Genomic DNA, 22,283 nt, shown 5'->3' on the forward strand with positions numbered 1-22,283 from the left:
CCCCCCCCCACCCCTCCCTCCCCGGTCACCTGCCGCGCGGCCACGCCCACACACCTGTGCGGGATCCTCCTCACCTGCCGCGCGGCCACGCCCACACACCTGTGCGGGAACCCGCGCACGCCCCTCCTCTGGCCACGCCCCCATGCTCTCACCACGCCCTCTCGTTTACATAAACCACGCCCCCTTCCCGGAACGCACCCCATAGGTCTTGATGTGCCCCGGCTACGCCCCCACGTAAAAATTTACACAAACCACGCCCCCTCTTTGGAACGCACCCCCTAGGTCTTGATGTGCCCCGGCCACGCCCCCACGTAACATTTACATAAACCACGCCCCCCGTCCCCCTTAAAGGGCCCGTCCCCTCTATAGGTGCCACTATAGGGGTTTCCCCAAAATCCCCCCCGGGTGACCCCAAACCCCCTGAAATGTCCCCAAACCCCCCCTGGGTGACCCCAAACCCCCCCGAAATGTCCCCAAACGCCCCCCGGGTGACCCCAAACCCCTTGAAATGTCCCCAAACGCCCTCCAGATGACCCCCCAAAAACCCCTGAAATGTCCCCAAAACCCCCCTCCCCCCGGGGTCCTATAGAGCCCCCCCGCCCCCTAAATGCTCACCCCACACCCCCCCCCCTTCCCGCAGCCCCCGGGGGTGCCACAGACACCCCCACCCCCCCCAATAGGTGCCCCTATAGGGCCCCTTTGACTCACCCCCCCCTCGCCCCGGAAGGAGCCACGTCAGGGGTTAACGAGCTCCGTAATGAGCCCCTTAATGAGCCCCTTGGCCGGAAGTGCCTCATTAAGGCCCTTAATGAGGTCAGGCAGCGGCCTCGCCCCCAACCAATGAGCGTCGCCGGTTCCTTCCCCCCCAAAAATGGCCTTTATTGGGGGCGGGGCGGGGGTTAAAAGCGGGGTCACCCCGCGGGGGGGGAGGGGGCGGGGGGGGGGAGACCAAATAAAAAACGAGGGGTGGGGGAGGGCGGGGTGGGGGAGGGGGCTCAGTAGGGCCTCTCGCGACGGTCCTGCCGGTGGTCGCCCCTGTGGGAGGAAAGAGACGGGGGGTAAGGCCGGGGCTGAGGGGAAAATCGGGATTAAGGGGCCGGTGGGGAGCCCGGGGTTGGCTTTGAAACCCCCTGGAGACCAAGCCCAGTTTTAATCTAAAACCCCCTGGAGACCAAGCCCAGTTTCAGCTTCAAAACCTTCTGGTATCAAGCCCAGTTTTAGCTTTAAAACCTTCTGGTATCAAGCTCAATTTTAGCTTTAAAACCCATTGATGTCAAGCCCAATTTTAACTTTAAAACCCACTGATGCCAAGCCCAGTTTCAGCTTTAAAACCTCCTGGATCTCAAGCCCAATTTTCATTTAAAACCTCCTGCCCTCAAGCCCAATTTTACATTTAAAACCTCCTCATTCCAACCCCAGTTTCACCATTAAATTAAACCTCCTCATCCCAACCCCAGTTTTAACATTAAACCTCCTCATCCCAACCCCAGTTTTAACATTAAACCCCCTCATTCCAACCCCAGTTTTCCCTTTAAACCCCCTCATCCCAACCCCAGTTTTAACATTAAACCTCCTCATCCCAACCCCAGTTTTACATTTAAACCCCCTCATCCCAACCCCAGTTTTACCATTAAACCCCCTCATTCCAACCCCAGTTTTCCCTTTAAACCTCCTCATCCCAACCCCAGTTTTCCCTTTAAACCCCCTCATCCCAACCCCAGTTTTCCCTTTAAAACCTCCTCATCCCAACCCCAGTTTTACCTTTAAACCTCCTCATCCCAACCCCAGTTTTAACATTAAACCCCCTCATCCCAGCCCAGTTTTACCTTTAAACCTCATCCCAACCCCAGTTTTACATTTAAAACCCCTCATTCCCAGACCAGTTTTACCTTTAAACCTCCTCATCCCAACCCCAGTTTTACCATTAAACCTCCTCATCCCAACCCCAGTTTTAACATTAAACCCCCTCATTCCAACCCCAGTTTTCCCTTTAAACCCCCTCATCCCAACCCCAGTTTTCCCTTTAAACCCCCTCATCCCAACCCCAGTTTTCCCTTTAAACCTCCTCATCCCAACCCCAGTTTTCCCTTTAAACCCCCTCATTCCAACCCCAGTTTTCCCATTAAACCCCCTCATCCCAACCCCAGTTTTACCATTAAACCCCCTCATCCCAACCCCAGTTTTACCATTAAACCCCCTCATCCCAACCCCAATTTTACCTTTAAACCCCCTCATCCCAACCCCAATTTTACCTTTAAACCCCCTCATTCCAACCCCAGTTTTCCCTTTAAACCCCCTCACCCCAACCCCAGTTTTACCTTTAAACCCCCTCATCCCAACCCCAGTTTCACCCTCGCCCCCCCCGACCCCAAACCCACCCCAACCCCCCCCGAGTCCCCTCCCCACCCCACTCCCACCTGGAGTCCATCTTGCCGGGCCCGAAGCCGCCTCGGTCGCCGCCCCGGCCCCCTCGGAAGCCGCCTCGGTCGCCCCCTCGGCCCCCCCGGTAGCCCCCGCGCTCGAAGCCCCCGCGGCCCCCGCGGCGCTCCTCGCCGAACCCGCCGCCGCCGCCGCCTGGGGGGGACACGGCGACCTCGCAAACGGCTGGGCCACACCCCTCGGTAGCCCACCCGACCCACGGGGTTGCCCCCCTACCCCTTGGTGGCCCCCCACCCCCTCGGTAGCCCCCTCTGACCCCCGTGGTTGCCCCCCTACCCCTTGGTGACACCCCATCCCCTTGGAAGCCCCCCCGTACCCCCTGGTAGCCCCCCACCCCCTTGGTAGCCCCCCGGACCCATGGGGTTGCCCCTACCCTCCTGGTAGCCTCCCAGACCCACGGGGTTGCCCCCCTACCCCCTGGTAGCCCCCCACCCCCTTGGTAGCCCCCCCGACCCCCGTGGTTGCCCCCCACCCCCTTGGTAGCCCCCCGGACCCATGGGGTTGCCCCTACCCGCCTGGTAGCCCCCCAGACCCATGGGGTTGCCCCCCTTCCCCTGGTGGCCCCCCACCCCCTTGGTAGCCCCCCAGACCCACGGGGTTGCCCCCCTACCCCCTGGTAGCCCCCCACCCCCTTGGTAGCCCCCCCTGACCCCCATGGTTGCCCCCCTACCCCTTGGTGGCCCCCCACCCCCTTGGTAGCCCCCCTGACCCCCATGGTTGCCCCCGTACCCCCTGGTAGCCCCCCTTCCCCCCGTGGTTGTCCCCAGCCCCCCCTTGGTGGTCAGTAGCCCCCCTTCCCCCTGTGGTTGTCCCCAACCCCCCCTTGGCAGTCAGTAGCCCCCCCTCAGTGGTTGGTAGCCCACCCCCCTCAGTAGCCCCCCTCGGTGGTCAGTAGCCCCCCTCGGTGGTCAGTAGCCCCCCTTACCCCTGTGGTTGCCCCCAGCCCCCCCTTAGCAGTCAGTAGCCCCCCCCTTGCCCTTTGGTAGCCCCCCTTACCCATGTGGTTGCCGCCGCCGCCCCCTCGGCCGCCCCCCCCGGGGTACTTGCCGCCCCCCCCCATGTGTGGGGCTCCCCCGGGCCCCCCCTCGGGTTTGGGGGCCTTGCACTGGTTGCACTCGTTGCGCCACGAGAAGTTCATGTTCTCACACGCCCTGGGGGTGACATCATCGGTGACGTCATCATGACATCATCAATGACATCATCACGTAGAGGACACGCCCCCCGCATCACCCGGTGACTCCCAGTCCCCTCCCAGTCCCTCCCAGTTCAGCCCAATCCCCTCCCCAGTTCATTCCAGTCCCTCTCAATGCCCTCCCAGTTTATCCCAGTCCCTCCCAGTTTATCCCAATCCCCTCCCAGTTTATTCCAATGCCCTCCCCAGTCTATCCCTGCCCCCTCCCAGTTTATCCCAATCCCCTCCCAGTTTCTTCCAGTCCCTCCCAGTTTACCCCAGTCCCCTCCCAGTTTACCCCAGTCCCCTCCCAGTTTATTCCAATGCCCTCCACAGTTTATTCCAATCCCCTCCCAGTGACTCCCAGTCCCCTCCCAGTCCCCAGTTTATCCCAGTCACCTCCCCAGTTTATCCCAATCCCCTCCCAGTTCATTCCAGTCCCTCCCAGTTTATCCCAGTCCCCTCCCAGTTTATCCCAGTCCCTCCCAATCCCATCCCAGTCCTCCCAGTTTATCCCAATCCCTTCCCCGGTCCCTCCCAGTCCCCTCCCAGATCCCAGTTTATCCCAGTTCTTCCCAATGCCCACCTGCTTTATCCCAGTCCCCTCCCAGTTTATCCCAGTCCCTCCCAATCCCCTCCCAGTTTATCCCAGTCCCTCCCAATTCTCTCCCAGTTTATCCCAGTCCCCAGTTTATCCCAATCCCCTCCCCAGTTTATCCCAGTCCTTTCCAATTTATCCCAATCCCTCCCAATGCCCTTCCAGTCCCCTCCCAGTTTATCCCAGTCCCCCCCAATGCCCTCAGTCCCATTCCCAGTTTATCTCAGTCCCCAGTTTATCCCAGTTCCTCCCAATCCCCTCCCAGTTCCTCCCAGTTTATCTCAGTCCCCTCCCAGTCCCCCCCCATCCCTCCCAGTCCCCTCCAACCCTCTCCCAGTTCCCTCCCAGTCCCTCCCAATCCCCTCCCAGTCCCCCCCCAACCCTCTCCCAATCCCCTCCCAGTCCTTCCCAGTTTATCCCAGTCCCCTCCCAGTGCCCCCCAACCCTCTCCCAGTCCCCTCCAATCCCCTCCCAGTCCATCCCAATCTCCCCAATCCCTTCCCAGTCCCTCCCAACCCTCTCCCAGTCCCTCCCAGTCCCCCCCAATCCCTCCCAGTCCCCTCCCACTCTCCCCCTCCAATCCCCTCCCAGTCCCCCCCAATCTCTCCCAGTCCCTCCCAACCCTCTCCCAGTCCGCCCCCGGTCCCCCCCAGTCCCTCCCAATCCCCTCCCACTCCCCCCTTCCAATCCCCTCCCAGTGCCCTCCAGTCCCTCCCAGTCCCTCCCAACCCCATCCCAGTACCTCCCAGTCCCCCCCAATCCCTTCCCAATCCCCTCCCAGTCCCCCCAACCCTCTCCCAGTCCCTCCCAATCCCCCCCCAATCCCTCCCAGTCCCCCCCAATTCCCTCTAATCCCTCCCAATTCCCCCCCACTCCCCTCCCACCCCACCCCAGTCCCTCCCAGTCTTTCCCAGTCCTTTCCCAGTCCCTCCCAATCCCCCCCAATCTCTCCCAGTCCCCCCAACCCTCTCCCAATCCCCTCCAGTCCCCCTCAATCCCCTCCCAGTCCCTCCCAGTCCCCCCCAACCCCCTCCCAGTCCCTCCCAGTCCCCCCCAATCCCCTCCCAGTCCCTCCCAGTCTCTCCCAGTCCCCCTCAATCCCCTCCCAGTCCCCTCCCAGTCCCCCCCCAACCCTCTCCCAATCCCCTCCCAGTCCCTCCCAGTCCCTCCCAGTGCCCCCAGTCCCACTCACGGGTTGGGACATTTCCAGTCCCCCGCTCTCTGCTGTCCCCCTCCCCCGCTGTTGAAGCCCCCCCGGCCCCCTCCGGAGCCCCCGGAGCCGCCGCCGAACCCTCCGCGGCCCATCGGCCCTGCAACGGGATTTTGGGGTCACAAAGGGCAGTTTGGGGAAAAAACACCTTTTCTGGGGGGAAAAGGGGCTTTCTGGGGTCACAAAGGGCCTTTTTGGGCCCAGGACCCCCCCAAAACCTCCCAATTTTTGGGGGCTCTGATCCCATTTTAGGGGTCTCTGATCCCATTTTAGGGGTCTCTGATCCCATTTTTGGGGTCTCTGATCCCATTTTTGGGGTCTCTGATCCCATTTTAGGGGTCTCTGATCCCATTTTTGGGGTCTCTGATCCCATTTTTGGGGTCTCTGATCCCATTTTAGGGGTCTCTGATCCCATTTTTGGGGTCTCTGATCCCATTTTTGGGGTCTCTGATCCCATTTTTGGGGCCTCTGATCCCATTTTTGGGGTCTCTGATCCCATTTCTGGTGTCCCTCTTCCCATTTTTGGGGTCTCTGATCCCATTTTTGGGGTCCCTGATCCCATTTTTGGGGTCTCTGATCCCAATTTTGGGGTCTCTGATCCCATTTTTGGGGTCTCTGATCCCATTTTTGGTGTCTCTGATCCCATTTTAGGGGTCTCGGATCCCATTTTTGGGGTCTCGGATCCCATTTTAGGGGTCTCTGATCCCATTTTTGGTGTCTCTGATCCCATTTTTGGTGTCTCTGATCCCATTTTAGGGGTCTCTGATCCCATTTTAGGGGTTTCTGATCCCATTTTTGGTGTCTCTGATCCCATTTTAGGGGTCTCTGATCCCATTTTTGGGCTCTCTCCCCCCAATTTTGGGTCTCTCTCTCCCCAGTTTTGGGGTCTCTCCCCCCATTTCTGGGGTCCCTGCTCCCATTTTTAGGGTCTCTCTCTCCCCAGTTTTGGGGTCTCTGATTCCATTTTTGGGAGTCTCTGACCCCAATTTTTGGGGTGTCTCCCCCCAATTCTGGGTGTCTCTGATCCCATTTTTAGGGTCTCTCTCTCCCCAATTTTGGTGTCTCTGATCCCATTTTTGGGGTCCCTGCTCCCATTTTTGGGGTCTCTGATCCCATTTTTGGGGTCTCTCTCTCTCCCCAATTTTTGGGGTCCCTGCTCCCAGTGTTGGGGCCTCTCCCCCCAATTTTTGGGGTCCCTGATCCCATTTTTGGGGTCTCTCACTCTCCCCATTTTTTGGGGTCTCTTCCCCCAATTTTTGGGGTCCCTGCTCCCATTTTTGGGGTCTCTCTCTCCCCCCAATTTTTGGGGTCCCTATTCCCAGTTTTGGGGTCTCTCTCTCCCCCCAATTTTTGGGGTCCCTATTCCCAGTTTCGGGGTCTCTCTCTCTCCCCATTTTTTGGGGTCCCTGCTCCCATTTTTGGGGTCTCTCTCTCCCCCCAATTTTTGGGGTCCCTATTCCCAGTTTTGGGGTCTCTCCCCCCAATTTTTGGGGTCCCTGCTCCCAGTTTTGGGGTCTCTCTCTCCCCAGTTTTGGGGTCTCTGATCCCAATTTTTAGGGGAGTCTCTCCAATTTTTTTAGGTGTCTCTGACCCCAATTTTTGGGGCCTCTCCCCCCAATTTTGGATGTCTCTGATCCCATTTTTAGGGTCTCTCTCTCCCCAATTTTTGGTGTCTCTGATCCCCCTTTTTTGGGTGTCTGTAATCCCAATTTTTGGGGTATCTCCCCCCAATTTTGGGGTCTCTCCCCCCATTTTTTGGTGTCCCTGCTCCCATTTTTGGGGTCTCTCCCCCCCAATTTTGGGTGTCCCTGATCCCATTTTTGGGGGTGTCTCTGCTCCCATTTTTGGGGTCTCTCCCCCCAATTTTGGGGTCTCTCTCTCCCAATTTTTGGGGGAGTCTCTCGCAATGTTTTAGGTGCCTCTGATCCCATTTTTTGGTGTCTCTAATCCCAAATTTTTAGGTGTCCCTGATCCCAGTTTTTTGGGGTCTCTCCCCCCATTTTTGGGGTCTCTCTCTGCCCATTTTTGGGGTCTCTCTCCCCCCATTTTTTGGGGTCCCTGCTCCCATTTTTGGGGTCCCTGCTCCCATTTTTGGGGTCTCTCCCCCCATTTTTGGGGTCTCTGATCCCATTTTTGGGTGTCTCTGATCCCAATTTTTAAGGGAGTCTCTCCCAGATTTCTGGGGTGTTTCTGATCCCAATTTTTGGGCTCTCTCCCCCCATTTTTTGGGGTCCCTGCTCCCATTTTAGGGGTTTCTGATCCCATTTTAGGGGTCTCTGATCCCATTTTTGGGGTCTCTGATCCCATTTTTGGGTGTCTCTGATCCCAATTTTTAAGGGAGTCTCTCCCAGATTTTTGGGGTGTTTCCGATCCCAATTTTTGGGCTCTCTCCCCCCATTTTTGGGGGATGTCCCCCCAATTTTGGGGGTGTCTCTCTTCCCATTTTTGGGGGTCCCTGCTCCCATTTTTAGGTGTCTCCCCTCCCATTTTGGGTCTCTCTGATCCCGTTTTTTCAGAGGTCTCTCCCAATTTTTTGGGGTGTCTCTAAATCCCAATTTTTAGGGAAGTCTCTCCCAATTTTTTGGGGTGTCCCTGCTCCCATTTTTGGGTGTCCCTGATCCCAATTTTTGAGAGTCTCTGATCCCAATTTTTTGGGTGTCTCTCCCCCCATTTTTTGGGGTCCCTGCTCCCATTTTTGGGGTGTCTCTCCCCCCATTTTTGGGGTCCTTGTTCCCATTTTTGGGGTCTCTTTCCCCATTTTTGGGCTCTCTTCCCCCATTTTTGGGGTCTCTTTCCCCATTTTTGGGGTCTCTGATCCCATTTTTGGGGTCTCTGATCCCATTTTAGGGGTTTCTGATCCCATTTTAGGGGTCTCTGATCCCATTTTTGGGGTCTCTGATCCCATTTTTGGGTGTCTCTGATCCCAATTTTTAAGGGAGTCTCTCCCAGATTTCTGGGGTGTTTCCGATCCCAATTTTTGGGCTCTCTCCCCCCATTTTTGGGGGATGTCCCCCCAATTTTGGGGGTGTCTCTCTTCCCATTTTTGGGGGTCCCTGCTCCCATTTTTAGGTGTCTCCCCTCCCATTTTGGGTCTCTCCGATCCCGTTTTTTCAGAGGTCTCTCCCAATTTTTTGGGGTGTCTCTGAATCCCAGATTTTTGGGAAGTCTCTCCCAGATTTTTTGGGGTCTCTTTCCCCAATTTTGGGGGTCTCTTTCCCCAGTTTTTGGGGTCACTCACCGCCCCGGCCGCGCCCTCGGCCGCCCCCCCCGCGGGTGAAATCCGCCCGGCGGGTGGCGAAGGAAACCTTGATGGGATTCCCCGAGAATTCCTTGCCTGGAAAAAACGGGAATTCAGCCCAAAATCACCGGGAAAAGAGGATTTCAGGGGGATAAAGGGGTCGGGGGGGGAATAAAGGGGGTTTTTGGGGAAAAAAGGGGATTTTTGGGGTGGAAAAGGGGATTTTTGAGGGGGAAAAAGGGGATTTTTGGGGAAGAAAAGAGGGGTTTTGAGGTGGAAAAAGGAATTTTTTAGGGTGGAAAAAGGGGATTTTTGGGGGGGGAAATGGGGTTTTTGGTGCAGAAAAAGGGGATTTTTGGGGTGGAAAAAGGGATTTTTGAGGTGGAAAAGGGGATTTTTGGGGTGGAAAATGGGATTTTTGGGGAGGGAAGTGGAAGGTTTGGGGTGGAAAAGGGGATTTTTGGGGTGGAAAAAGGGATTTTTGAGGTGGAAAGGGGGATTTTTGGGGAAGAAAAGGGGGGTTTTGAGGTGGAAAAAGGAATTTTTTAGGGTGGAAAAGGGGATTTTTGGGGGGGAAAATGGGATTTTTGGGGAGGAAAAGGGAAGGTTTGGGGTGGAAAAGGGGATTTTTGGGGTTAAAAAAGGGATTTTTGGGGTGGAAAAAGGGATTTTTGAGGTGGAAAGGGGGATTTTTGGGGAGGAAAAGGGGGGTTTTGAGGTGGAAAAAGGAATTTTTTAGGGTGGAAAAGGGGATTTTTGGGGGGAAAATGGGATTTTTGGGGTGAAAATGGGATTTTTGGGGTGACAAAGGGGTTTTTGGGGAGGAAAACGGGGATTTTTGGGGTGGAAAAAGGGGATTTTTGGGGAAGAAAAGGGGATTTTTGGGGTGAAAAAGGTGATTTTTGGGTGAAAAAGGTGATTTTTGGGGTGGAAAAGGTGATTTTTTGGGTGAAAAAGGTGATTTTTGGGGTGAAAAGGGTGATTTTTGGGTTCCCCACCGTCGAACCAGTCGATGGTCGCCTTGGTTGAGGGGGGTGAAAAGGGGATTTTTGGGGTGAAAAAGCAGATTTTTGGGGCGACAAAGGGGTTTTTGGGGTGGAAAAGGTGATTTTTGGGGTGGCAAAGGGAGCTTTTTGGGTTGGAAAAGGGTATTTTTGGACTGAAAAAAGTGATTTTTAGGGTGATAAAGAGGATTTTCCGGGTGGCAAAGGGGATTTTTGGGGCAAAAAAGTAAATTTTTCAGGAGACAAAGGGGGTTTTGGGGGTGAAAAAGGTGATTTTTGGGGTGAAAAAGGTGATTTTTGGGTTGAAAAGGGTGATTTTTGGGTTCCCCACCATCAAACCAGTCGATGGCCGCCTTGGCCGAGGGGGGTGAAAAGGGGATTTTTGGGGCGAAAAAATGGATTTTCGGGGCGACAAAGGGGTTTTTGGGGTGAAAAAGGTGATTTTAGGGGGGAAAAAGGTGATTTTTGGGGTGGAAAAGGTGATTTTTTGAGTGAAAAACGTGATTTTTGGGGTGAAAAGGGTGATTTTTGGGTTCCCCACCGTCGAACCAGTCGACGGCCGCCTTGGCCGAGGGGGGCGAAAAGGGGATTTTTGGGGCGAAAAAGCAGATTTTTGGGGCGACAAAGGGGTTTTTTGGGGTGAAGAAGCGGAATTTTGGGGTGAAAAGGGTGATTTTTGGGTTCCCCACCGTCGAACCAGTCGATGGCCGCCTTGGCCGAGGGGGGGGTCGTCGAAGGACACGGTGGCCTCGCCCTTGAGCTTCCCGGTCTCGCGGTCCGTGTACAGGTTGATCATGGGCTGCCCCGTCTTCTTGTTGGTCTGCCACACACAAAAACACGCCAAGGTCATGTGGTGACACGTTAAGGACGCATGGGGACGCGCCAAGGGCTCAGAACACGCCAAGGACATGTGGTGACGTGTCAAGGACACGCGGTGACACGCCAAGGACTCAGAACGCACCAAAGACAGGGGGTGAAAAACCGAGGGCTCAGAACACGCCAAGGACAGGTAGTAACACGCTAAGGACATATGGTGACACGCCAAGGACTCAGAACACACCAAGGACATGTGGAGACACACCAAGGACTCAGGACATGCCAAGCACGCGTCATGACACGCCGAAGAATCAGAACATGCCAAGCACACGTGTTAACACTTCAGGCACACGTGCTGCCACCCCAAGGACATGTGGTGACACAGCAAAGGCACAAAACATGCCAAGCACACACAGCGACACACCAGGGACTCAGAACATACCACACACGTGTGCTGACCCACCAAGGACACAGAACACGCTGAGCACACACGGTAACGGGCCCGAGACTCGGAACACGCCAAGCACATGTGGTGACCCCCCAGGGCCACAGAAACACATCAGGCACAGGTGATGACACGCCCAGGACTCAGAACATGCCAAGCACACATGGTGACACACCAAGGGTTCAGAACACATCAATTACACGTGCTGACACACCAAGGAATCAGAACATGTCAAGTACACGTGCTAACACACCAAGGACTCAAAACACGCTAAGAACACGTGGTGACACGTCAAGGACACATGGGGACACCACCCTCGGGACACAGAACACACCAAGCACACGTGATAACACACCAAGCACGTGTAGTGACACACCAAGAACTCAGAACACACTGAATACACGTAATAACACGCCAGGCACACGTGCTGACACACCAAGGACTCAGAACCCCCATAGCCAGAAGAACACACCAAGGACATGTGGTGACACACCGAGGGCCCAGAACACGCCAAGCACACGTGCTCACACACCAAGGGGTCAGAACACCGAGCACACGCAGTGACACGTCAAGAGCACAAAACACGCCAAGCACACAGTGACAATTCAAGGATACAGAACACGCCAAGAACATGCGGTGACACCCCCAGGACTCAGATCATGCCAAGGACACGTGGAGACACACCAAGGGTTCAGAAAATGCCAGGGCCACAAGAACACACCAAGTACAGGCGATAACACGCCAGGCACACGCAGTGACACGCCAAGGGCTCAGAACACGCCAGGGCCACAGGAACACACCAAAGCCACGTGATAACACACCACAGACACACAGTGACACCCACAGGGCCCAGCACACACCAAGTACACATAAGTGACACGCCAAGGGCTCAGAACACGCCAGGGCCACAGGAACACACCAAAGCCACGTGATAACACACCACAGACACATGATGACACACCAAAGCCATGTGATAACACACCACAGACATGTGGTGACGCCCCCAGGGGCACAGGAACACACCAAGCACACATAAGTGACACGCCAAGGGCTCAGAACACGCCAGGGCCACAGGAACACCCCACAGACACGTGATAACACACCAAAGCCATGTGATAACACACCACAGACATGCGGTGACACCCCCAGGGCCACAGGAACACACCAAGCACACATAGTGACACGCCAAGGACTCAGAACACGCCAGGGCCACAGGAACACACCAAGCACACATAAGTGACACGCCAAGGGCTCAGAACACGCCAGGGCCACAGGAACACCCCACAGACACGTGATAACACCCCAAAGCCACGTGATAACACACCACAGACATGTGGTGACACCCCCAGGCCCCGGCACACGCCAAGCCCACGCGTGTCACCTTGATGATGCCGATCTGTTTGAAGTAGTCGGCCACGGACTCGATGGTGACGTTCTCGCCCAGGCCCTGCACGAAGATGGTGTTGTTGTCCGAGTTGTCCTGCTCGCCTGGGGGGGCAATTAATTCATTAATTAACGCTAATTAACGCTAATTAACCCCCTGACTCTGCTGTGACCCCCTCACCAGCCCCCCGGCCTTTTTAATCTTAATTATTCAGCCTTAATTACTCACCCTCGTCACCCTCAATACTCGTTTCTGTTATTGTAATTATTATTAATTACTGGGCTTAATTAGTGCCCTAATTAATCCTAATTAGCTCCCTACTTAATCCTCATTGTTACTAGGCCAATTAATTCTTATTAACCTCTTAATTAACACTACATTTCTGGTTCAATTCATGCTAATTAACACCTTTAATTAACCCTAAATTACCAGTTCAATTGATGCTAATTAACACCTTTAACATTAAATTTCCAATGTAATTGATGCTAATTAACACCTTTAATTAAAACTAAATTAGCAGTTCAACTGATGCTAATTAACAGCTTTAATTAACAGTCTCAGCCTAATTGATTTTTATTAATGCTTTTAATCAATGCTACATTATCAGCCCAATTGATCCTTATGAACATCTTTAATTAACACAGAATTATCAGAGTAATTAATCCCCATGAACATCTTTAATTAGCACTAAATTATCAGCCCAATTGATGCTAATTAACGCCTTTAATTAACACTAAATAATCAGTTCTGTTAAGCCTAATTAACCCCTTAATTATCACTAAATTATCGGCCCAATTGATCCTCATTAACATCTTTAATTAATGCCAAATCATCACCTAAATTAACCTTTATTAACCCCTTTAATTAACACTAAATTATCAGCCCAATTAACCATTTAAACCTCTTTATAGTTCAATTAACCCTTAGTAATCCCTTTAATTAACAGTGAATTAAAAACCCAATTAACCAATAAAACCTCTCTATAACATAATTAATCCTTAATAATCTCTTAATTACCACTAAATTATCGACCCAATTAACCAATAAAACCTCTCTATAGCCCAAATAATCAGTATCAAGCCCTTAATAAACACTACATCAGCACTCTAATTAACCAACAAAACCTAATTACAGCCTAATTAGCCCACAATTAACCTCCATTACCCCAATATCCCCCATTAACTCCTTAATTAACCCTCATATCTTTAATTAACCTCATTAATCCCATCAGCCCAATCAAGCCATAATTAACACCCCTTCGATCCCAATACCTTCCTTCCCTTAATTACATCTAATTAATCAATAATTAACCCTCAATTAACCCTTTTAACCCCCAATCCTCCCCCCCACCCCCTTAATTAGCCCCTAATTAACCCCCCCCCCTTAATTACCGGGGTCATGTCGAGGTCCCTGGTCCCGGGGGCCTTTTCAGCACATGCAAAAACAATTAATTATGTTAATGAGGGGGCGGGGAGGGGCGTGGCCGCCACAAGTCCCGCCCACCCCACCCCCATTGACCAAATTGGGGCAGAAAACGCCTTTTTTTGCCCTCCCCCAGCCCCGGTTTGGGGTCAAAAACCCCCATTTTGGGGTTCCAAACCCTCCATTTTAGGGTCAAACCCCTCATTTTGGGGTCAAACTCCTCGATTTTGGGGTCAAACCCCCTCATTTTGGGGCCAAACCCCTCGATTTTGGGGTCAAAATCCCTCATTTTGAGGTCAAACCTCCTAATTTCGGGGGCACAACCCCAGATTTTGAGGTCAAACCCCCCAATTTTGGGGTCAAACCTCCCATTTTGGGGTCAAACCCCTTGATTTCGGGGTCACAACCCCACATTTTGGGGTCAAACTCCTTGATTTTGGGTTCGAAACCCTCCATTTTGGGGTCAACCCCCCCCCCCCTTTTGGGATCAAAACACCCCATTTTAGGGTCGAAGTTCATATTTTGGGGTCACCCCCCCTTAATTTGGGGTCAAACCTCTTAATTTTGGGGTCAAACCCCAATATTTTGGGGTCACAACCCCACATTTTTGGGGTCAAACCCCTCATTTTGGGGTCACAACCCCAGGTTTTGGGGTCAAACCCCTCGATTTTGGGGTCACAACCCCAGATTTTGGGGTCAAACCCCCCATTTTGGGGTCACAACCCTCTTTATTTTGAGGTCCAACCCCTCACTTTGGGGTCACAACCCCCCATTTTGGGGTCAAAACCCCCTAATTTCGGTGTGACAACCCCATATTTTGGGGGAAACCCCCCCCATTTCGGGTCACAACCCCTTATTTTGGGGTCAAAACACCCCCTTTTGGGGTCAAACTCCCCCATTTTGGGGTCAAACTCCCCCATTTTGGGGTCACAACCCCATATTTTGGGGTCAAAACCACCCCATTTTGGGGTCAAACCCCTCAATTTTGGGCTCAAAATCCCCCATTTTGGGGTCAAACCCCCTTATTTTGGGGCCAAACCCCTTATTTTGGGGCCAAACCCCTTATTTTGGGGTCAACCCCCCTATTTTTGAGCTCCCAAACCCCATTTTCCCCTCAAAACACTCATTTTTGGGGCGTTTTTCCACCTTTTTTTCCACCTTTTTTTCCCCCCTCCAGAGGCTCCTCAGATTCCGATTCCGGGCGTTTTCCCCCCAAAACCGAGGCCCCTTTTTGACTCTTTTTTACCCTTTTCCTCCTCAATTCCTTCCCCTCAAACCACACTTTTCACCACATTTTAAATTTCTTTAAAACCACCGGCAGCAAATCCCTGGAAAAAAACGGGCTGAAACCTTGGGAATTTCGGGCAAAACCAACATTTTTTTTTTCCTTTTTGTTCTTTTTTGGGTGCTTTGGGTCCACTGCACGACGCCCCCATTTTTTGGGGAGAAAACCTCCAATTTCACCATTCTCCTGGGTTTTTTTTTTTCCACACCGACCTCAGGTCACCGGCACCTTCTCCTCCATTTTTTGTATTTTTTTTGCGTGTTTTTCCCCCAAAAAAACCCTTTTTTTGGCACCGAAACCTTTCACAACTCACAATTTTTTTTCCACCAACATGCAGCTTTTCCTCTGCGTCGTTTTTAACCAAAAACCACCTTTTTTCACCCACCCCGACACCCCAAAAACCACCTTTTTTTCTTTTTTTTTCACCGTCCGTTCCAACCTCGAATTTTCTTTTTTTTTCCCTTGAATTTTTCCTCCTTTTTTTTTCATTTTTCTCCTTTAATCTGCTTTTTTCAACCCCCCCCAAAAAAAAAAAACCACCAGAAATCCACTTTTTTTTTTCCTCCGCTCCGGCTCCGTTTCGGGGGGTTTTCACCCCAAAAACGCTCCCGGGGCCCCGAAGCTGCTACGAAAAAAACGGGTTAAAAAACCAACATTTCCTAATTTTTTTCCTGCTTTTTGCCTTTTTCTGTGTGTTTTTTTTGGGTTCAAATGCTGAACTCTTTGGGACTTACCACCGAATTTATTGAAGCCACCACGCTCACCACCGCTGAGGAGATAAATTAGAAGATAAATCAGGTTTTTTTTTTTTTTTTTTTGGAGCCCCTGCCTAAAAATACAAAAAAAAACCCCCTTTTTGGACACGCACGACGCTCGGGTTTGGGGTAAAAAAACCCGATTTTGGGGGGTTTTTGGGGGTTGTCTCTCGCCGGCGACGTTTCCTCTCGGCTCCAGCAGCAAAAATGGGCTCAAAATCCGCTAAAAAAAACCCCCAAGTTTGGCTTTTTTTGGCTCTTTTTTTAAGGCTTTTTTTTACCCCCCCCCGGGTGGGTTCGGAGCTGCCCCTCCCCCCCCTCCTGCTTCCTCCATTTTTTTTTTGGAACAATTACTTTTTTTTTTTAATTTTTTTTTTTTAAATTATGGGGCATTTTTCCCCTTTTTTTTATTTTATTCTTCTGATTTTTCGGGCATTTTTTCCTTTTTATTTGATTTTTTTTTTTTTTTTCCCGGATTTTTGGGGCATTTTCGCCCCTTTTTTATTTCTTTTTTCACCCCTTTTTATTTTTTTTTTCTGAATTTTTGGGGCATTTTTCCCCCCTTTTTTTAACTTTTTTTTTTCTGATTCTTTGGGCATCTTTGCCCTTTTTTTTTTGATTTTTTCTTTCAATTTTTTGGGTGTTTTTTCATCCCTTTTTCTTGATTTTTTTTCTCTGATTTTTTGGGCATTTTTGCCTCTTTTTCTTGATTTTTTTGGGGTGATTTTACCCCTCTTTTAAATTTTTTTTCCTGATTTTTAGGGCTTTTTTCACCCCTTTTTCTTGATTTTCTTTTTTGATTTTTTTGGGGCATTTTTGCTCCTTTTTTTTATTTTTTCAGTTCTACTGCTTTTAAATTTTTCTTCCTGATTTTTTGGGAACTTTTACCTCTTTTTCTTAATTTTTTTTGGGGGGGGGGCATTTTTACCCCTTTTTTTGAATTTTTTTTCTGATTTTTTAAGCATTTTTGCCCTTCCTTTTATTTTTTTTTCTGATTTTTTTTTTTGGGCTTTTCTTGCCTTTTTTTTTTTTGATTTATGGGCATTTTTTTTGCCTTTTTTCTTGAATTTTTTTTCTGATTTTTTGGGCTTTTTTTGCCCCCTTTTTTTGATTTTTGGTTGGGGTTTTTTTTGCCCTTTTCCTTCATTTTTTTATTTTCTTGCCATTTTTTCCCATTTTCCTTGATTTTTTGGGCATTTGTTTTTTCTTTTTTCTTGATTTTTTGGGCATTTTTTCGCCTTTTTTCTTGATTTTTTGGGCATTTTTTTTTTCCTTTTTCTTGATTTTTTTGCCCTTTTTTTGCCCTTTTTCTTGATTTTTTTTTCTGATTTTCTGGCCATTTTTTTGCCCCTTTTCCCTAAATTTTTTCTGATTTTTTTGCCCTTTTTTCGCCCTTTTCCTTCATTTTTTTTTTTTTTGCCTTTTTGCCCCTTTTCTGCCTTTTTTTAACCCAAAACTCCCGGGGGTTGCCAAAGCTTTTTCAACACCTGCAGCACAAAAGGCAGAATTTGTTAAAAGCACAACACAACCCCCCCTCCCCTCCCCCCCCATACTCACCTCAAAACTGCCCCAAAAAGCAGCTTTTTCCCCCCAAAACTCCGAATATTCCAGGGCCTCACTCACACACACAAACCCAAACCAGCATATTTTGGTTTTTTAACCATTTTTAAACCATTTTTCGACCATTTTTTCACCGTTTTTAACCAATAAACCGATTTTTCCACCATTTTAAACTCATTTTTCGCACCCAGGACACGACGTTTTTGACTCCAGGTTGCCCAAAGCGGCGCCTTTTGGCCCCAAAACCAACAACATCCCGTTTTTGGGCTTTTTTTTTCTTTCTGCAGTGACCTCAAAACGCACCAGTTTTCCCCCTTTTTTGGGGTTTTTTTTGGGCCTTTTGTTTCCTGCCGGGACCAGAGGCTGGAGGTGACTTTTGGCACCTTAAAATCACTTTATTCCCCTCAATAATCCACTTTTTTTTAATCATTTACTCCTTTAAATCCTCCATTTTCAATCATTTGCTTCCATTTTATCCCTTCAATCATTTAATCATTTCCACTCTTTTTTTTTTTTACCTAAAAACCACCAAGTTTTTTTTTTACCTAAAATCCACCATTTTCTTTCTTAAAGAACTTGGTTTTCATAAAAACCAATAGTTTTTTCACCCAAATATCTTTATTTTTTATCTAAATACCAATGTTCTTTTTACTCAAACACCTTTGTTCTACCTAAAAATCACTTTTTTTACCCAAAAACCATTTTTTTACCTAAAATTCAGGGATTTTTACTCAAGAACCTTATTTTTTTACCCAAAAACTACCTTTTTTTTTTTCCACCTAAAACCAGGATTTTTTTTTACCTCAAAACCACCACCTTTTTACCCAACAACCACCAATTTTTACCCAAATAACATTTTTTCTAAAAAATCTCTTTTTTACCCAAAAACCACCTGATTTTTTTTTACCTAAAAACCATTTTTCCCTCAAAAATCACCTTATTTTTTGCTTTCTCCAAAAACCATTGGTTTTTTAACCTAAAAACCATTTTTATTTTACCCCAAAATCACCTGATTTTTTTAACCTAAAAACCATCTTTTGACACAAAAATCATTTTTTTACCTAAACACCATTTTTCTCTACCCAAAAACCAATTTTTTCTTTACCCAAAAATCACTTTTTTTACTGAAAAACCGTTTTTTTTACCCAAACCCCGATTTTTTTGTTTACCCGAAAATCACCTTTTTTTCTTTACTAAAACCAATTTTCTTTACCCAAAACCCAATTTTTTCTTTACCCAAAACCTTTTTTCGCTAAAAATCCATCTTTTTTTTTAGTAAAACCACTTTTTCCGAAAAACCAATTTTTTCATTACCCAAAACCCTTTTTTTTTACTAAAAACCCATCGTTTTCTTTACCAAAACCCCCAATTTTTTTACCTAGAAACCATTTTCTTTCCCCAAAAACCTCTTCTTCTTACCCAAGTACCATTTCTCTTTAACTAAACCCCAATTTTTTCTTCACCCGAAAACCATTTTCCTTTCCCCAAAAACCAATTTCCTTTCCCCAAAAAACCACCTTTTATTTTACTAAAAAAACCACCTTTTTCACCCAAAACCCAATTTTCTCTTTACTCAAAACCCCATTTTTTCTTTACCCAAACCTTTTCCTTTACTAAAAAACCCACCTTTTTTCCTACTAAAAACCCCATTTTTTTTTTACTAAAAAACCATTTTTTTCCTCAAAAACCATTTCTTTCTTTACCCAAAGACCTCTCTTTTTTTTGCCCGAAAACCACTTTTTTTTTCCCCAAAAAAACCTCTTTTTTTCCCCAAAAAACCTCCTTTTTTCCCCCAAAAACCTCTTTTTTCCCCCAAAAAACCTCCTTTTTTCCCCCAAAAAACCTCTTTTTTTCCCCCAATCCCCCCTTTTTCCCCCCCAACCCCTCCTATATCAAGGTGCCCCTTCACCCCCTTTCCCCCCTCCCCCCGGGGCAGTTTTTGGGGTCCCCCCTCCCCCCGGGGTCCCTCCCCCTGCTTTGGGGGGTTCCCGGTACCTACCCCAGGTTGGCTCCTCGGCCCCCTCGGCCCCCGCGGCCGCCTCGCTCGTAGCCGCCCCGGCCGTAGCCGCCGCGCCCGCGGCTGCGCTCCTGCTGCCCCCCGCCGCCGCCGCCGTAGCCCCCCGGCTCCTGGTAGCCCCCCGAGCTCAGCGACGCCTGATCCTGCCCGTAGCTGTTGGCTGGCGACACAAAAACGGGGTGAGAACCTCCAAAATCGGGCCTTCGGCAAAAACCCGCAGCGTTTCCGCCCAAATCGGGGGGTTTCGACCCAAATCGGGGCGTTTCGACCCAAACCGGGGCGTTTTGAACCCAATGGCGGCATTTCGGCCCAAATTGGGACATTTTGACCCAAATCAGGGCATTTTCACCCACATCAGAGCATTGTGACCCAAATCGAGGCGTTTTCACCCAAATCGGGGACATTTTGACCCAAATCGCAGCATTTTGACCCAAACAGGGACATTTTGACCCAAACTGCAGAATTTTGACCCAAACTGCGGCATTTCGTCCCAAATCGAGGGGTTTTGACCCAAATCGGGGCAATTTGACCCAAATCGCGGCACTTTGACCCAAATCGGGGACATTTCGACCCAAACTGGGGCATTTTGACCCAAACTGGGACATTTTGACCCAAATAGGGACATTTTGACCTAAATTGCAGCATTTTGACCCAAATCGCAGCATTTTGACCCAAATCGGGGCATTTTGACCAAAATCGCAACATTTTGACCCAAATTGCGGCATTTTGACCCAAATTGGGGTATTTTGACCCAAATTCTGGCATTTTGAACCAAATTTCGGCATTTTGACCCAAATCGCAGCATTTTGACCCAAATCAGGGCATTTCAACCCAAATCCGGGACATTTCGACCCAAATTGGGGTATTTTGACCAAAATCGGGGCATTTCGACCCAAATCGGGGCACTTTGACCCAAATTGGGGCATTTTGACCCAATTCAGGACATTTTCACCCAACTTGGGGCATTTTGACCAAAACTGTGGCATTTTGGCCCAAATCGGGGGGTTTTGACTCAAATCGCGGCATTTTGACCCAAATCGGGGTATTTTGACCCAATTCAGGGCATTTTCACCCAAACTGAGCCATTTTGACCCAAATCGCGGCATTTTGACCCAAATCGCAGCATTTTGACCCAAACTGCGGCACTTTGAACCAAATCGCAGCATTTTCACCCAAACTGAGACATTTTGACCCAAATCGCAGCATTTTGACCCAAACTGTAGAATTTTGACCCAAATCGGGGACATTTCGACCCAAATTGGGGCATTTTGACCCAAACTGAGACATTTTGACCCAAACTGAGACATTTTGACCCAAATCGGGGCATTTTGACCCAAACTGCGGCATTTTGACCAAAATCGCAGCATTTTGACCCAAACTGCAGCATTTTGACCCAAATCAGGAGCATTTTCACCCAAACAGGGACATTTTGACTCAAATCGCGGCAATTTGACCCAAATTGGGACATTTTGACCCAAATCGGGACATTTTGCCCCAAATCTGGCTGATTTCCACCCAAACTGGGCCCATCCTGCCCCAAATCCGCCTCATTCTGCCCCAAAAGGACACTGATAATTAAAACCCGGACATTTCAACCCAAATCGGGAGGGCGGTTGTAGGACGACTGTTCCTGCTGACGGTACTGTGGTACAGACCCCAAATCGGGCGGATTTCACCCCAAAATGACTCCAAATCACCCCAAATCCCCCAAACGACCCCAAATCAGGCTGATTTCACCCCAAAATTACTCAAACACTCCCCAGGAGCTGGACTGGCCCTGCTGGTTGTAGCTGGGAGGGGGTTGTAGGACGACTGTTCCTGCTGACCGTACCCTCACAATACAGGCCCCAAATGACCCCAAATCCCCCAAAATGACCCCAAATCCCCCAAAACGACCCCAAATCCGGGTGATTTCACCCCAAAATTACTCAAACACTCCCCAGGAGCTGGACTGGCCCTGCTGGCTGTAGCTGCGAGGGGGTTGTAGGACAACTGTTCCTGTTGATTGTACCCTCACAATACAAGCCCCAAATGACCCCAAATCCCCCAAAATGACCCCAAATCCCCCAAAACGACCCCAAATCCGGGTGATTTCACCCCAAAATGACCCCAAATCCCCCCAAAACGCCCCCAAAATGACTCACACCCCCCAGGAGCTGGACTGGCCCTGCTGGCTGTAGCTGGGAGGGGGGTTGTAGGACGACTGTTCCTGCTGACTGTACCCTCACAATACAGGCCCCAAATGACCCCAAAATGACCCAAATCCCCCCCAAAACGCCCCCGGAGTGACTCACAGGCGCCGGAGCTGTACTGGCCCTGCTGGCTGTAGCTGGGAGGGGGGTTGTAGGACAACTGTTCCTGTTGATTGTACCCTCACAATACAGGCCCCAAATGACCCCAAATCTCCCAAAATGACCCCAAATCTGGGTGATTTTACCCCAAAATGATCCCAAATCCCCCCAAACAACCCCAAAAGAACTCACAGGCGCCGGAGCTGTACTGGCCCTGCTGGCTGTAGCTGGGAGGGGGGTTGTAGGACGACTGTTGGCTGTAGCTCTGCTGGCCCCCGCTGTAGCTCTGCTGTTGGCTGTACCCCCCGCTCGGGGGTTGCCCGTAGCTCGAGCTCCCGGAGCCGCTGCCGTAGCTGGGGGGAAAAAAAAAACCCCCATCCCAAAAAGTCACCAAAACCACCCCAAAAAGTCACCAAAACCGCCCCTTTTTCCCCCCAGACCTCATTAATTGCTCCTTAACAACCAATTAGCACGCGGTTAATTAGCAGAGAAATGGTAACAATCGATCCCAAAGCGACGAAAACATCCCGTCCTTATCGATTTTTTTCTTTGCGTTTTAATTTTTTTTTAAGGTTTTTTTTAGGGTTTTTCGTTCTCAAACTGCTCCTAAATAAATGCATTTATCAGAAAAACTTTTTTCGGGATTAT

The 22,283-nt window shown here is 50.0% G+C and overlaps 1 protein-coding gene and 1 long non-coding RNA gene across 3 annotated transcripts; both read right to left on the reverse strand.

The window, feature by feature from the left end:
* Positions 1-861: 861 nt before the first annotated feature.
* Positions 862-22,005, reverse strand: LOC116781617 (RNA-binding protein FUS-like; the record flags this gene model as incomplete). Its single annotated transcript, XM_032677276.1, is given in 12 exon segments — positions 862-1,035; positions 2,418-2,574; positions 3,436-3,590; positions 5,401-5,518; positions 8,657-8,752; positions 10,350-10,386; positions 10,388-10,480; positions 12,303-12,409; positions 13,697-13,729; positions 15,747-15,781; positions 19,327-19,504; positions 21,828-22,005. Coding segments are annotated over 12 exon segments (1,227 nt in total), but the record flags the coding sequence as incomplete, so codon positions are not given.
* Positions 14,041-14,872, reverse strand: LOC116781618. 2 transcript variants are annotated; one of them, XR_004354916.1, is made up of 3 exons: positions 14,578-14,872; positions 14,304-14,517; positions 14,041-14,156 (listed from the first exon to the last, which is right to left on the reverse strand). It is a non-coding gene; the product is annotated as an uncharacterized LOC116781618 (long non-coding RNA). The 2 variants fall into 2 exon arrangements; XR_004354915.1 differs by lacking the exon at positions 14,041-14,156 and having other exon boundaries at positions 14,270-14,517.
* Positions 22,006-22,283: the final 278 nt, after the last annotated feature.

This window comes from Chiroxiphia lanceolata, unplaced genomic scaffold (genome assembly GCF_009829145.1).
Source record: "Chiroxiphia lanceolata isolate bChiLan1 unplaced genomic scaffold, bChiLan1.pri scaffold_114_arrow_ctg1, whole genome shotgun sequence".
Classification (NCBI taxonomy): domain Eukaryota; kingdom Metazoa; phylum Chordata; class Aves; order Passeriformes; family Pipridae; genus Chiroxiphia; species Chiroxiphia lanceolata.